The sequence below is a fragment of the Truncatella angustata genome, assembly GCF_020726525.1.
Source record: "Truncatella angustata strain MPI-SDFR-AT-0073 chromosome Unknown BKA67scaffold_1, whole genome shotgun sequence".
NCBI lineage: Eukaryota > Fungi > Ascomycota > Sordariomycetes > Amphisphaeriales > Sporocadaceae > Truncatella > Truncatella angustata.
The window spans coordinates 2,687,655-2,703,805 of NW_025763381.1; the positions used below are offsets into that span (position 1 = coordinate 2,687,655).

General features: G+C 49.5%; 3 protein-coding genes across 3 annotated transcripts; 1 reads left to right on the top strand and 2 right to left on the bottom strand.

Moving 5' to 3' along the window:
* Positions 1-5,968: 5,968 nt before the first annotated feature.
* On the bottom strand, positions 5,969-9,314 carry BKA67DRAFT_545456 (spindle pole body component alp4). Its single transcript, XM_046101326.1, has 3 exons — positions 7,865-9,314; positions 6,580-7,835; positions 5,969-6,534 (listed from the first exon to the last, which is right to left on the bottom strand). Exons 1-3 carry the CDS (start codon positions 8,943-8,945, stop codon positions 6,115-6,117), a joined length of 2,757 nt encoding a protein of 918 aa, XP_045963832.1. The 5' UTR covers positions 8,946-9,314; the 3' UTR covers positions 5,969-6,114.
* Positions 9,315-9,737: 423 nt separating this feature from the next.
* Positions 9,738-10,657, top strand: BKA67DRAFT_589582 (nucleophile aminohydrolase; the record flags this gene model as incomplete). The annotated part of the gene is made up of 3 exons (XM_046104486.1): positions 9,738-9,762; positions 9,850-10,427; positions 10,484-10,657. 3 exons carry the CDS (start codon positions 9,738-9,740, stop codon positions 10,655-10,657), a joined length of 777 nt encoding a protein of 258 aa, XP_045963833.1.
* Positions 10,658-11,288: 631 nt separating this feature from the next.
* Positions 11,289-15,168, bottom strand: BKA67DRAFT_25187 (uncharacterized protein). Its single transcript, XM_046095753.1, has 6 exons — positions 14,630-15,168; positions 13,584-14,565; positions 12,826-13,533; positions 12,713-12,775; positions 12,013-12,661; positions 11,289-11,925 (listed from the first exon to the last, which is right to left on the bottom strand). The coding sequence occupies exons 1-6, from the start codon at positions 14,772-14,774 to the stop codon at positions 11,485-11,487; spliced, it is 2,988 nt and encodes a 995-aa protein (XP_045963834.1). The 5' UTR covers positions 14,775-15,168; the 3' UTR covers positions 11,289-11,484.
* Between the last annotated feature and the right edge of the window lie 983 nt (positions 15,169-16,151).

Below are 16,151 nucleotides of genomic sequence, written 5' to 3' on the forward strand. Positions count from 1 at the left end.
ATGAAATAATCCCAAGGTTCGGAACGGAGTTGAAAAGTTGTGAAGACAAAACACACTTCGAAACCCTTAGAGAGAGAAGAAAAAAAGAAAAGGTTGAATTGGTAGACTCGACTTTCGAGAATTGGAAGTGTCGCAAAAGACTCTATTTATATCAAAATCCCGAAGTTGCCACAGCATGCGGCTTGCTCATTACCGTCTTCTGTGTTCACTTACAATAAATGCCATTGGAGCCAGCCCGTAGCTGCCTGTGACGGCAACCGCACTGATAAGCGGAAGTTCGGATTGGTTCTTTTGAGCAAGGGCTTCAACTTTGGTCTATGCAACTCACGATGCTCAGTTGGTGGTGTGACTCTGGAGTTCTGTCATGGCGACTGGGTACAGCCCAGTCATTCCAGCGGTAGCTACGAAGGATAACTGCCAATCCTGCCACGTAGTTATTTCGTTTATCGCCGATTCAGATCCGTGTTATCCAGTGCGCCTGTCGGTCTTTGTGGCAGTCGACCTGCGATAGACTAGCTTGATCTTCATCTATCACGCTATTGCATAGTACGTTCTAGCATCTACGCAAGGTACGAGACGCGCCAACGGACCAATGTTAGCAATGGATGGGTAAGACAGACAATTTTCTGAGTGTATGAAGTACTGGAAATCATGAAGTGTCCCCACAGTCCTGGAAGCACTTTCCTGCCAACGCAACCCCATGGTTGGCCAATCCAAACTCACCGAGTTAATCGCCCCGTTCTGTTCTATCACACTGACCATTTTTCAAGCACTTGCAAGACTACCCAAGAGTCGACTTATATTGGTCTTTCCATCTCGCGATGTATTCACATTAGACTTACAGGCATTGACCGGTGAAGGGGCACAAGGGATCTCTTGAGAGAGAGTTTCGGACTTGTAAAATACATTCGGTGTCCATACCAGGTACAATGAAATGCAAACAGTTTTGTTAGGCCGGTAATTGCCAGCACAGATGTACAAATTCCACATGGAAATCCCTGCCTCATGGTCTGCCCTCGTCTCAATGCATAAACTACATGCGCCTGTCCGTCCCTACACCTTTCTCGCTTTTTCATTCCACCTCCAACATCATTTAAGCGACGCAGACTCCCGCCAGCATAAATACGGGATTGGATGAAATGATTAGGATAGCCGAATGATGACTGCTGACCGACTGAAATACGGAGCCACCGCGCTCCCAGAATCACTTCACCTCACTTTGAAATGCTTTGTGGTGATATATACCACCAGAAATGAAAGGCTACGTGGGGGGACAGAGAGAGAGACACAGAGAGAGAACTTTGGCCTGAGACCCTGGGCTTTGCAGATACGTAGGCCACGAATTTCGGAGGCAATGGGAGAGATGAGCCATGAATTCCTTCGGCTGCCTTGGTTGTTGATGATCTGGCGCGTTTTGAGAAGCAAACACACCTCCTGAATTGGTCGAGAGGGGACGGCAAGCTGGGGCTGGTTGGGCACCTACCACATTACCTCATGCTGTGAGGGGATTCGACTTTATGACTCATCTCATGTCGCCAGCCTTCTGAGCATCACTTGGGTGTCATTTCGCGGTCATTAATACTAGATCAAGATCCCGCAAAAATGACAAAGTCTTGTGCGACCTGGCTACATCGTGGCTTCTTCTTCGCGTGATCTTTTTGAACTCTTGCCGAGATATCTGTGGGTATCCACTGCCTATTGAGGGCACACAATTCAATGGCTGACTCGAAGATGCAGGCATCTTATCGTAACGAAGAATCTGTAATGGCCGGATGTTGAATTAAACAGACATCGGATCGTGTTCTTTGACAGCCTTCAGAGGGAGACATGAAATGAAAGGCCCCAGTCTTAGTTTTTAGAGGATTTTCTTCAATGGATTCATCTGAAGTCTGGTTGAACAAACCTCTACAAATTGGATCAACTCAATCAAAAACTATTCTTCAAAGTTTAACCCTGGTGGCACGAGAGTGAAGACTTAGTTACGCCATAAAATTTACCTCTTGTTTTGGTGCCGAAAAGATCCCTTCTGACCTGTTGGACTATTCAGTAACGCGCATGCTCCTCATACATACTTCATGACCGCATCACTAACAACCAGTCCATGTAGGCTCCCATTATCCTAAAAAGCATCAATCTACTGGAAGAGCCATCGCGGTCGCTTAATGTATAACAGAAGCTCGATAACGCTACTATGAGTTTGTGTCTAGTACGCTTGGGGTTCACAGGAACATATCACTCACATCAGGTTCAGATGCTGTATCTGCCCGTCTTACTGGCATAACTTGAGGCATGAAGCACCAACTGCTGTGCTTTCGAGAGCGGTGGCGAAGAAAGACTTGGCGCACCTGGTGACTCGACGGTATGTCAACTACACATGCCGGGAACTATCTGGCGTCTCTCGTATTTTACTGGTCGCCGCAGTGGTGACCATCAGTGATTGGTTCAAGTACTCAGGGCCGGTTGTTAAGTCTTGCCTTTCGTCTGAAGTATTTTCTCTCACGGTCGTTGAGCTACGCAGATCTAGGCAACTCTGGACGACTTTGATCAGCGTTCTGAACCATCGCTCTACAATGGAACCATTTTTGTTACCTATTTTCAGGGCGCACAGAGAACTTCCCAGCACTAGAATACACGTAGCATCGTAGTCAAGCGCCCCTACAGTGGCTCTTGTATGGAAAGTGGTGTCACCTCCAGGACTCTCTACGGGACGTTTTGTTTTTCCTTCACAAAATTGGCAAGTGCCCGACAAGTTCATAGTCTTTGTCTCTTAATGCTATCGCAGCAATTCAACTCGTGTGTTCATACAACAACGACCACATCTGACCGGTACCAAGTACCTCCCAAATACCTTCATTGCTTTAATTACTTTCCAACTAGCCTTTCAGAACCGTTTGCAGGTAGGAAAGCCGTAACTATTGTCCTTACTAACCAGCAGAAGTGCTATGAAATTAAAGCAGGGCTACAGGCAAATTAACACAATTCTCTTCTCATCTCGATTAACACGCTGTATGAGAAAGACCTAAATTTTATGCACAGAATCCGAGGCAACAAATACAAAGCTCTTTACGATCAGGCTTGACACTATCCAACACTCAACAGTGAGTGCCTGCGCTGGTTAAATTACCTTTACTAGTGCATAAGCACGGTAGAAGTCTTGCATGCAAGTTTACATGCTGTCTTCGGCCATTAGGTAGCCGAGGATTATATACTTAGTAGGCCTTATTCATTTGGATTCAGGGCAGGTCAAGATCGTTATTTCCGTCCTTCTCTTACGCCCGTTACGCCATCTTGGCAGTGTCTCACAAGGTATGATGATTACTCTCACCTTCATCGATCACCTTGATCACGCCCTACACGTGCAGCAAATCTGAATTCGCTGAACAACTATCAGAGCTGACAGAACTTCCGTGAACTTCCGTGAACTTCATTAATACCACGAGGGACCTTGCGAAGTGCTAAGACTATTGTCCTTGGTTCCTAGCGCCCTCGTGTTCATATCCGCAGCTAGCATCACAGCATCTATCAGTTGGATAAGGACCTTTGCATATTAATATAGTTCTTTGCTTGCTAGATAAGCGACCCCTTCGTTCTCGATTCTACCAAGAGTGGAGAATATTAGTTACGCGACTTCGTTGATACTTTTAACCACCTGTACTATCGATTCTGCGTCAAGCCGTTTCGCCAATTAAATACAAGGATGCTGTAACTTTTTCTTCTTTTTGGATTCGGTATTGCAAATGAAGGGATGCTCCACAATCAATTTACGCGTCCGTCTTCAGGAATAACGCGTATCGCTGATATCTAATATTACAGTGTCTGCAAATGCATATAGGAATATCCATTTTATTCTTCAAATTATTCCCTTCAAGCTTGAAATGCACTTACTGCAATGTCAAACTACAATTCGGCCAAACGTCAGCGAGTTGACAGTCTCTCGAACCTTGAGCCTGCTCCGTACCCGCGCAGGGAGTTTATATACCTTCCTATGTACCTTTACAACCTCTGGCCAACGAGCGGGTGCCAGATCAAGGCCCTTCAATGTCTTTGGATGACTACCCGCGACCTTTGAACCCCGGGACCGTACCCGTGTAAGTAGTGGCTAGTAGTCCTGATGGAATCTCACAGCCAATTGAATAGTAGCTCTGGTTATGGGTGGATGCTATGTCGATAGAAAATATCCGCGCCGCTCTTGTCACTTTTGCTATAAAGAATCCTGTCCTGGTAGATGCTCTATAGCGGGAGGTAGATACCATCTAGGAATAAGAAAATGTTCGCGCTATCAATTTCGATGGATATTTTAAAGAGGTATGGTAATAGCTGAATCGTAACTATAGTTCTGGGTCGTAAGAATATGACATAAGCTTTGATGTTGAGTGGAATATCAGCAACATGTTCTCTAAGATGCTCTCCAAAACACATTCGCACTCACCATATGAGCCTATGGCTCAGATGTCGCAGCAGCTTGAGAACGTCGTCAAGGATACGAGAGACGACCATTGACGGCGACGAAGTATTCATTTAATTGTTCTACAAACAGTAGAGGCATGAGTTGGAGCTTGAGCTTGGTGCCTTTTGAATAAAACCAGACAGTGAAGCTCTATCGAGTTAACCATATATCCAGTTGGCCCTATAACCCCGAGTGGCTCATTCAAGTTCTTAGGCTTACTAACAACCGATTAAGAGGATGACTTATAGGACACCATAACCTATTAAGGATATCCAAAATAGTTGATGGTTGCTCTTGATAACATAGAATCTGGACAGCGGAGTGCGGATAGTTGATTCACAGTTCTTTACCGTGCGAGCTTCTTTGAGATGCAGATGTTAGCTCTGGAGTACTACTACACTGGCAAACCCAACGTTGCTAAACCTTTACTGCCATCGCCATCGCCATCGTCATCAAATGTGACTATGGCAGGACCCACCAGCGGCAGGAATTGATTTGCTATTCAAAAATTCATCCGCATCTGATCGTCCAAGTGCTACTCAGAAGGGTGAGCGAAACAAAATGCCCCTTTCAACGCAAAACATCCAAGTGGCAAATAAATCCGCCCACGTCTAGTCTCTGCACCGCATTTACTCTGTTTTCTTGCAGCAACTATTTGTAGAGCTTGGTTTTGATGATCCAGGATGAACTTTAATGTGTAAGGATGGTTACCGACTGTCAGGGTATGTCAGGTAAAGTTACACGAGCGACCGAGCGACCGAGACTGGCGTTGCCTTCATAACTGTAAAAGTAGCAATGGGCCCAAGTAGAAAGCATCGAATATGGAATTCACTCAATGATCTTACAAAATTGTGCTCGTTGGATCTACTGTGGGTTTCTAGTTTCCTATATCGAGCAAAGTGTTCTTGTGCGGTCGATGTCTCCATTCTTGCTTCTTGGATCCACTGGATATCATAGAACGAAATTCCATTAATGCAAAACCCAGTCCATATCCAGGCGCAAGTAATCACTTTTGCATTAGGTAGAATTCCTCCATCAGCACCCGGAAATCTCACGACCATGGCTGAAGCCAACCGATGACGCACCGACGATGCCGCCAACGACAAGTCGGCAGAAAATATTTCACACAAACGGAAAGATCTCAAATCTTGGATCAGCGCGCCCTTTCACGACGATCTGAAAACAGCCGTCCTAAAGGCTCCACAAAGGATATGATATACACGTGCCTGTCAGAGTAAAAAGTGGGATCCGTCGTCTATTCATGATGGAGACCGATCACCTGACAAAGGAGCGTAAGGCACTGATGGCAGAGACCAAGGAACTCCTGGACAAAGCCGGCAAATAGGCGGGCTAGAACGGGCGAGAAGGGTGAGTGAGAAAAATGGAACGGCTGTGGGGGCTTATTAGTGGGTGAAACGACTGGAGACTTGCGTTGAAAGGAAGATGCGTGACCCAAGAAGGGTAATGAGTACATAGCCGGCAGGTAACCAGCACGATTCAAACCAGTGTCGCATGTTTGTTCTCTTCTCAAACAGGTTTGAATAGCATTTAATCATGGTATCTTCGTAAGTTTTGGCAGCCCTGTATCGCTTTCCGGCCTGAACGCCATAATCATAACTAGCCAACCACCCACCGTATGACGAAATGCGCCGTACACATGCGTACACTCATGCTGCGATGTCCTCCTCATTTCTCAACCCCGCGTATTCTGTCCCCTGGTTCGCTGTCGCAAGTCTTGCGCACAAGCTCAGCAGGACCACCGTCTCTGTGGCAGCATAGTGGTTCAGTGCATCCAACAAGATCTGCAAATGCCTGCTGAAATTCGTCTCCCATTTCTTGATTATCTCAAAAAGGTTGTTGATCTTGGTCTCCTCGTCATGGAGCGTGCTGTTAGAAGACATGCTGTCATTGTGGGACGACGAAGACTTTTGTGACTTGGCAATTTGGAACTGCTTCCACTGCTCATTACTCATGTTGGGAGGCTTGATGTTGCCGATAAGATCAGGATCTGCCTTTTCCAATTCTCGAGAGAGCCAATTCGTATAAGTGGCGAAGATTGTGCAGGTTTGCATGAGTTTGGAATGTATCTTGAGTTTGTCAGCGATGATGAGAGCAGAAAACAGCGTGCTTACCCTGATCAGTTTGCCATTGGTAAGCATGCAGCCCTTCAAGCAAGTGTCTAGAAAATCCACATGGTCCTGCATCAATTCGTCGACCGTACGATCTGGCTTGCCGGAGCCGTCAATACTTCCATCTTTGGCTCTCAACCTTGACATGAGAGCTTGCCAGTTCGGTTCGATCACCTCAAGCGTGCAGAAGTAGAGTAGCTGTTGAACAAAAACAATCATGCGAGCTCGCAAGGTCCACACTCTCCGCTTCCATATCTCAAGACTCCGTGAAGAGGACTTGTGGCACCATACAATACCCCTGTTGTGAGAATGCCACGTGGTCGATAGTTGCGACTCCAGATGTCTGAGCGAAAGCAAATATCTAAAAAGCGCTTGATATCGCCAAATCGTCTTCCGGCTGATAACCAATGATACGGGGAATGGCACATTGTAGTTTAGTTGGAGTGACGTGAAACCGTTGGCGTTCTTGTCATTTTCAACTGGTTGGTTCCCCAGAGGTTGGAGAGCCTCGCCTTGCTCCATGCCGGTGATGTTCACAACCCGCTGCAGCATCTTGATGAGGCTGACCTCGTTCATTTCTATATAGACATCTTCCTTGAAAGCATCCATTGACACTATTGTCCCGGGCTGGCGTAAAACAATATCGAGAAGGGATTGCAACTTGACGGTATTAACGGACTTGACGGGCTTCCGTAGTTCGGACGCTCCCAGCTCCAAGAAATAAGTAAAATAGTCGGATGGATCCAAGAAGAAATAGTGTTTCAGGGACTGAAGTCGGGCTGGAAGGGAATGTGTAGTGAGGAGGAGTCTCATGAGCGACTCGTTCGCATACGCGTAGGCATTATTGACATTATCGAGGAATCGAGGATCATCGAAACTGGTGGGTAGATCTTGGGCGACTTTGCTAACGTCAACACCACCACACTCCCGCACCACGTTCAAGTACTTCCCAGCCAGGAGCACCTTGTCCTTGACGCCTAGCAGTTGCGGTGGAATGTCTTGTTCTCGTAGCGTGTATCTTCGTTCCCAGTAGTCGTCTGTGTAATCTTTGTCGATAATCTCTCTCTTGATGCTCTTCTGCTCCTTGACGAGAAACTCGGAATGGGGGTCGTTGATACCACCGCGATGGAGCCATTCATTCAACATGGACATATAGGGCCGAGTCGCATCCCGAAGAAGAGATGTGAGCAATGTCCTCGCCGCCGGATCTCCCGACATGGTCTCCAACCTCTTCGTGATGAGCCCAATAACAATACCCCCTTACAGACCTTCTTGCCGGTCATGTTACCTGGCACAATGTCGCCGCCCTTTTTAAGATTCTCCAAGATCTGGTCGATATCATCGGGATCCGAGTCCTCCTCGCTTTCTTCATCCAACAAAGCATTGCGCTTTAAGAACTCATGCGCTAACGAGTAAAGCTGTGACATCATTTGGCTCGTCGGTAATGTGTGAATATTGAGCACGTGTAGGGTGAAAGTATCATTGGTGAGAAACTGTGTCTCGAGTTGTGCAATCATGACCAGATACTCTTGCAGAAATTTCCGAATGGCTGCACAGAGAGCATGGTTAACAGCACCGAACTCCTCCCTACTCTGGACATCGACGAAATACTCAAGGGCGGAGTAGTGCGAGGCCATCTTCAACATCCCCTGCGTCAAGTCCTCCAAGCTGGGATCTAGACCAGGCAACGTCTTGTAAGATGGACCAGTAAGTTGGTCCCGCTCCTCTCTTGGCTTGTACGTATAGGCGAATCGGATATACTGCCCCTCATATCCCATGAAGACAAACAGCAGATCCTCGATGATGGCAGCTTCCTGAGCCTCCAGTGACATGTCGTGCAGGGGCTCTGGCTGCAGGGCCGCTGGCATTTCAGAAGCCAGGGGAGGTATGATGATGCGGTTGGCCAAGGGCGCCGAGGTGTGTGGTGATAACGCGGCGACGGGATCCCATGGTTTGGACGGGGCCTCAATGACAGGTTCCTTTTGTTTCCCGTCAGCGGTGCGTGGGCGCACGGTTTCCTTTGGCTTCCATTTCTCTGGCGGCGCGGTGTCCCTCGTCCGTCTGTCGGGGCTCTTGGTGCGCGACACTAGCTTTTCCTTTGTTGTGACCCTCTCAGTTCTGCGCTCATTGACAGTCGCGCTCCTAGACCTGGGGTTTCCCGAAGCCGATCGCTTGTGGGCTGTGGTGGTAGAATTGCTATCATAACCTGACTGTGGTGAGTCGTGGCCGCTTCTTGTGGCAGTGCGGTTATGCGTAGATGTCATGCGGGGTCTGGAGCCAGCAGCGGCACCAGCAGCGGTGCCATTTGTGGCAGTCTCGTTGGTTACATTGGTGCGTCTATCTGGGTGGTTTGAGAGCCTGGACGACATAGTGACAACACGGCGACATTGGGATTGTCTAGCCGGGGCGTTGTTGCCTTATGTCGCGCCGAGAGTATGGAACTTCTGCTGGTTTTTGTTGTTGTGATATTTTTTCTTCTTTTGTCCAAAGGTTGGGCTCAAATGCGACCGAATCATTGGATAGGCGGCGGCGCATTGGGACCTGCAGGCAGGTGCGATATGATGCGCGTCAAAGTGGGCAGCAGGCGCGTCTTCTTCTTGCGCCAAACTCATGCCATTTGAATTGTTACTCGCTGCTGCTACGATGGACCGCAATGGTTACAATGTACAACAAATACCCGCTAAAACCTCGGGCCCCTTGCGGTGCTGATTCCTTTGTGAGCAAGCTGCAGGCTATTTCGTCTGTATCACAGAGCCCCGCCTCCAGCTTCGGTCTGAGCTTCATTGGAAGTACAAGCATCAAAAGTGCATGGTCAGTGCTTCAGGCGCCCGAGCTGCTGACAAGGGTTACCTAAGCCAAGGCCCGGAGGACATTTTGGTAGGGGCTCATGGGGCTCAAGGAGCTCAAGGGGAGCTTCGTCAACGCTGTAGCAGCCTTGAGCTTCTACGGCCCACTAAGTTACCAAGTAACCACCTTAGCCCGAGCTCTCAACCACTCCCAAATACATCCATCCAACCTCAGCCTTCTGCACCCTCAGTGACGACCCAGAGATACGACGGCGGCAGCAGCAACAACAACAACCCGCACCCATCTCGGCTTTTTATAATCAACTACAACACAACACCTCCCCCCCCGAAACATACCCACACAATACCGCCAAGATGTTCATGGCAAGATCGGAATATGGTATGCCCTATTGCACATGTACATTCAAGCTCCATTCCAGCTAACATGGCAAACAGATCGGGGTATCAAGTACGTCTGAGCATCCAGCTCCCCATTTGAGCCTCGTCTTGCCACACCATGACACTAACTTGCCCTCCAGCACCTTCTCCCCCGAGGGCCGTCTCTTCCAGGTCGAATACAGTCTCGAGGCCATCAAGCTCGGCTCCACGGCCATCGGAGTCGCAACATCCGAGGGTGTCGTCCTCGGCGTCGAGAAGCGTGTGACCTCCACCCTGCTCGAGACCTCCTCCGTCGAGAAGATCGTCGAGATCGACCGTCACATCGGCTGCGCCATGTCCGGCCTCCAGGCCGACGCCCGCAGCATGGTCGAGCACGCCCGTGTCGAGTCCCAGTCCCACACCTTCAACTTCAACGAGCCCCTCAGGGTCGAGAGCTGTACCCAGGCCATCTGCGACCTGGCCCTGAGATTTGGCGAGAGCGCCGAGGGCGAGGAGAGCATCATGAGCAGGCCCTTTGGTGTCGCGCTGTTGATCGCTGGCTACGATGAGGATGGCCCTTCACTGTACCACGCCGAGCCCAGTGGTACATTCTACCGCTACGACGCAAAGGCAATCGGAAGTGGCAGCGAGGGCGCACAGGCCGAGTTGCAGAATGAGTACCACAAGGTGAGCTCGAGCAAACAAGTCTCGCCCTTGGACCGCCGTCGCTAACATGCAACCAGTCCCTCACGATCGTCGACGCCGAGACGCTGGTCCTGAAGACGCTAAAGCAAGTTATGGAGGAGAAGCTGGATGCAAAGAACGTGCAATTGGCGAGCGTAACGAAGGAGAAGGGCTTCAGAATATACACAGACGAGGAGATGGCTGCTGTCGTCGAGAGACTCCCCGCAAACTAAGCACCCCGGTACTCGGTACTCGGCTTTCATGATGATGTTCACGCACCGCATGGCATGTGCTCAGACGATAGACCAGAGATAAAATGTAACGATTTTGATGCCAGGCTCGGACGCGGCTTCCAAGAACACGCATCGCTAGAGATACGGGCAATGCCAATTGAGCGTGCCATTTGTAAGCTACGGTCGAACCATGCCGACAAACGAAATCGAGAGCTCTGTGGGGTGGCCAGTCCACATGGAGATTACATCCTGCGAGCGCGAGAAGTGACAGCTCATTCCTTGTGTGCCTCTTACCGATTTCAATTCTCTACCGGTTTCGGTGATCACACCCACTGCAGAAAAAGAACATTACCAACTCAAAGGTTCTGGCGAACAGAGCACACAGATGTGTTAGAGTTGAATGACTGTATTGTGCGAAGAATCCCGGAAGCTTAGAGCAGTCCTTCTCCATCATGAAAGCCAAATTCAAGCACCGTTGCTGTTGTCGCCTAGTTCTCACGTCCGTCTCCTCTGCAGCTCAACATTCTTATTGGTGCGTATCTGATTCACTAGTATACTGACATCGAGCTATCAGCTGAACCCATTAGTTTCACCAATACTTTACTCCGAACCCAGTTCCAAGAGAGAAGGAGAGAAGGGAAAGAAATGAGAAGGGGAGAAAGAAGAAGACGTAGAAGAAGAAGAAAAGGAGAAAAAAAAAACTACATCTATCCTTGAAATACAGGACTCCCCCGTAGAACATACCCGTACCACGATCTCTTCCTGTACCATACAATCCCATAGCCTCCAAACACAAGATCCAACTCGTCATGTGTATGAAACCGATCTCACCTCACGCGAATCTCTTCCTCCCTTTCCAACCTTGTCCGTCTCTCCCTGGCCTCCTCGATCCGCCTCTCACTCTGCTCGTCCTCCTTCTCCACACTGTCCAGATCCAGCTTCTCCAGATCCTCCTGGACGCCGATGATGCCCAGGGCATAGTGCGTCTTGTCCTCCTTGTCGAGCACCCACTTCTCGTCCTCGATCTCCAGGATGCGCTGATCAATCCTGCGCGGGTTGCCCCACAAGCTCGGTCGACGCAGGTGGGCGGTCATGATGGCATCGTGGTCGACCGAACGGGTATAGGGCGCGCCCCGACCGCTGGCCGCCGCCCGCGTCCATGCGGACTCGCAACCGTCGGCGATCTGGCGCGCGGATTCCCAGCCCGTCAGACGGGTAATGTCGTGGAGGTGCCGGATCAGCCACTGCCGCTGGGCGTCCACTTGGTACTGTTTGCAAGTTCATGTGAGTATGGGGTCCCTGTCAGAAATTTGCAGAAGCGTATGAGAAGAGGTGTGAGATCTTGGGGATCATACCTGTACACCTGCGACGAACAAACAGAACGCACTATCGATCAAAGCTGCGCTGACCAGTGTGCTGACCTCCGCCAATATACTCAGATTGTCTTCTAGACCAGCGGCAATTCGCGCAACCTGAAAGGCGTACGGCATAGTCTGCTGGGCACTCATGGGTGCTGCCATCATGGCAACTGGTGGCATCTGCGGGTGCGCTCTGTGCAAAATGACCATGCCCATGAGGTAGTTCATCCAAATGCCCGCTATGCTGTACGTCCTGTAACGCAGAGCAGGGCCGAAGGGCGACATTGACATGGGATGTAAGTCTTGATCCAACGGCTGGAAATCTGGACCAAGGCTATTTTGGAAGGCCTCGAAGGCTATCCTGAGGCTTTCCCAATCTTGGTAGGCCTGGACAGTGAGTTTGTCCATATCCTCCTCTTCAGGGTCGCCGCGTGGGGAGGATGGATCTTCCCGGGGTGGACTGAAGCCCATCGGCTGTTGTACATGATCTGAGGCGGGCACCATGCCCGGAAAAGTGCCGGGAGGTGCGCCCGAAGGCCCGAATGTTCCTCTGGCTTTGAAGAAACGACGCTTTCGGACGAGATCGCGTGACTGAAAATCTGTCAGGCGACCTAAGACCAGCACCAGATGATCGAATGTTCCATAACTGTAGACTTTGTTACATACATGCTCTGACGCACTGTGGACTTGGACTTACATCGCATCCGATCGATTGATTGGAGCTCTCGGCAGACATTGCGTCCAAAGGTTATATTTCGTGCTACTTCAGGTGAGTGACGCTTCGAGTAATTCATGTGTAGAGGGACTGACAATAGTCTTGTTCCGCCAAGGACGCTTTGGTAGACATCCATTTTGAGATACCACCAATATAGATCGCTCAGTGTTTCATAGAGGTCTATATCCTTTTCTGTGAGCTTTCCAGGACTTCGGGGGTATTTACTATGTTCTTCTGGCTTCATGCCAAGCTCGTCAGGATCAATCACTTTCCCAGTCAGAATGCTGAGCAACGACACGTCGATCATATCCCAATCGTGATATAACGGATCTGACTCGCCCTGCAATGGATCGTACGGCTGTTCAAAATGATGATCAAAAACGCCGAAGGCGCTGAAGGGTCCCTCGTCGAATCCCACGAACGCAGGGGTTGGGGGATTTTGCACTGCCGTGAGCTTTTTGTGACGTAAGCGTCGCTTGATGTCCATGACTTTCCTGGTCATGTCTTCAAATGGAATATCCTTGATGATCCAATGGGCACCTATTAGATGCTTACACCATTTTCCATGGTCTGAGTTCCATACTTCGTAGAAGGCCAACAGCAAGATGGCTGCCAGGTTCGATGGTTGCGTCTTCTTGGACGGTTTACCCACGTTCCGCGCGATTCTTCTCAATGAGAGATGGTAATGCTTTAGCGAGGCTGTTGGCGGGACCATCTTGAGTTTGGCTATCTGCAAACTCCCGATGGCGAGAATCGCTTGAAGCAAGGCCGGGTGACTCAACGCAAGAACAGGATATGTGTCTGTTCCATTCATTAGCTTCTGGTCTAGGAGGCATCGGGGTCGCACTTACATGTCCAGATATGCTGCCGCTCTTTCACTTGAGGTCCTTGCAAGTATGCCATCCCGTCAGAGGGGTGTCTTTCGTATAAGGATATTACTGGGCCAGTGACATTCACAAAGTGCCAGAATACATCGGCTATCTGCTTATCATTGAGAGGTGAGTTCGCAGGTGATGACTCATAGGTTGTCATGGTATGACCAGCGTGAAGTGCAAATGTTCTCGGCTGAATGTCGAAGGAGTCGAAGCGGTCATTAAGCCTCTGGGACACGATCATGTTCAGCTGAGACTGTCCCTCTTGGATCATCATATCATCGTTATCTGACTCGCCCATTTCTTCGTCATACGAATACTCTTCCTCCTCCTCGTCGATACCATCTAACTGTGGCAAGCTGTGAGGTTCGTACGCTTCATGGTGTCTATAACTTTCACCATTATCGGTTTGTACGCTCAGATGCCGAGGTTGGGGCTGCAGAAGCTGGGAAACTTCGGCAGTATTCTGGCCATCATTTGGGCGAAACTGCTGGAGCTCAAACTGTGTTTCTGTCGGGGGTGGGCCCTGTCTCCATCGGTTTTGGCCGAAGGCATCAATAGTTTCTGGGGGGAAGAAGGTATACTTTGAGACTGGCGTCGGTTGTATACCGTAGAAGCTCGGATCGGCATTCACTTGGGGCGGGATCACAGTAGGGGCCTGACCTGGAAAGGGCGGGCTGACTAATGGCACAGGTCCTGGATAGTATCCGGATGGTGGTGGCTTTGGTGCTATAATCTGGAGAGGTGATGTTGATTTTTGCTGCGCCGCCGAAAGTTGTTGCTCCCGTACAAGCGCTTGAGAAGACGGCTGCGGATAGGCCAAAGGCCCAAATGGTGCAAAAGCGCCAAGCGGATCCTTGAATATTACTCGCTGGTTATAGCCTTCGCACTGCCGTTTAGATTTAATACAGTTGCCACAGACCGGTCTTGCTTCATCGCACTTGATGCGTCGTCGCCGACAAGCTGTGAGCGTTAGAACTTTACTCGCAGATAGTGTAAAAAGTAGCCAAAAACCACGTTGACGTACTCATGCAACCAGTCTTGGTCCTCTTCCTCACGGTCTGTTTCTTAGTTGCTTGATCATCGTCAGGCTTATCCCGACCCGGCGAAACGTCCTTAGGTGAAGGGGTGGAGGTCGAGCCCAAAGGTGGTGATTTTGAGGACTCCATCATGAATGTTGGACCTGGGCTCCTGACCCAGATGATTGATCACGCCTGGCCTATCGCTCGGTCCAACCGCCTGGCCATAAGTTTACCACGTTATGGATAAATCTTGCAAAAGGTACACGGACAATCAAGAAGATGGTCACGTCGAGATGATTCCCACCAGATAGAGTATTGGTAGGCTACTGACAATCCGGTTTAGCCCACGCCGACGGCGGTGAGAGGAAGAGTCTGCAGTGATTTCTCAAAGAGAAGTGATAGTGGTGAGGCAAGACAGAAGGAATAATCTCCGCCGGCGTACTCTTGTACTGTTCAGCAAGAAATACGAAAGTTGGGTAGATTGCGTGAAAACATAGATTGCGTGAACACAATTAGGTGAAGTGGCTACACTAGATACGTGTATATAGCGTTGGGGGTTTCTGAAACGAGTTGATGTTACTCAGCTGTCTACTTTCAGTGATGTGCTTCGTAGTAGGGATGGCTGGGTCGGCCAAATTCTTCGTGCAAAGGTATATACATTACTTTGGAGGTGTAAAGTACGGCCGGATCTTTCTTGCATGGAGCCGGGGATACAAAATGCATGGGATTGGAATTAGGGCGATACTGGGTGATGACCGAGAAAAGGTGGGGTCATCTTAACACTGGAAGACATACAATACACAACGAGAGAATGTTCAAGTAGACATCGTTGCACACAAATCCAACAGGAAGAAGTTCAACCAGGACCCCTGCTGGGCCATTATTAGTCATGAACGTCCAAACATAAACCTTAGGGGAGGTCAAGAGCGACTAGCGACGATGCTAGAGTCTAGCAGCGACGAGCGCCGAACGAACCGGAGTGGATGGGAGCAGCTGGACGCATTGGATGAAGAAACGGGGAATATTGAGCTTGGGCTGGCAGCTTGCCAATCAATCTGCACGTTTGATTCCAGCCAGCGAGATCCATCAATACATGACAAAATCCTAATCTCCAGGATCCTGATCCACCTGAAGGACGGGCCAAGGCATAGCGTCTCCCCAGCTCCACTTAGTACTAAGTCTGTTCCGGCAGTCAAAAATCCGTCAACGAACCGAGAACCCTCGTTAGTGTGGAAGTGTATCGACGAGACAGCCGTTCAAACAAGCAATGAATAATTGTGAACCACGTGCGCGGGGAAGTTGACGGCTCTTGACCTTCATAGTACAACAGAGAGAGTGCCTGTGATACTCTTAGAAACCGTGACTTTGGTGCTAGCCTCCTGACAATCAATTTCATGCCGAAAAGCCTAACCATTGAACTTGCTCTCATTCATGCTTCCATGATCCATGGGGCCATAAATGAGCTGTGTGATCTTGTGGGAAAGCCAATCTTTTCTTGGCGATGGCCGTAACACAGATGAGCTGCTT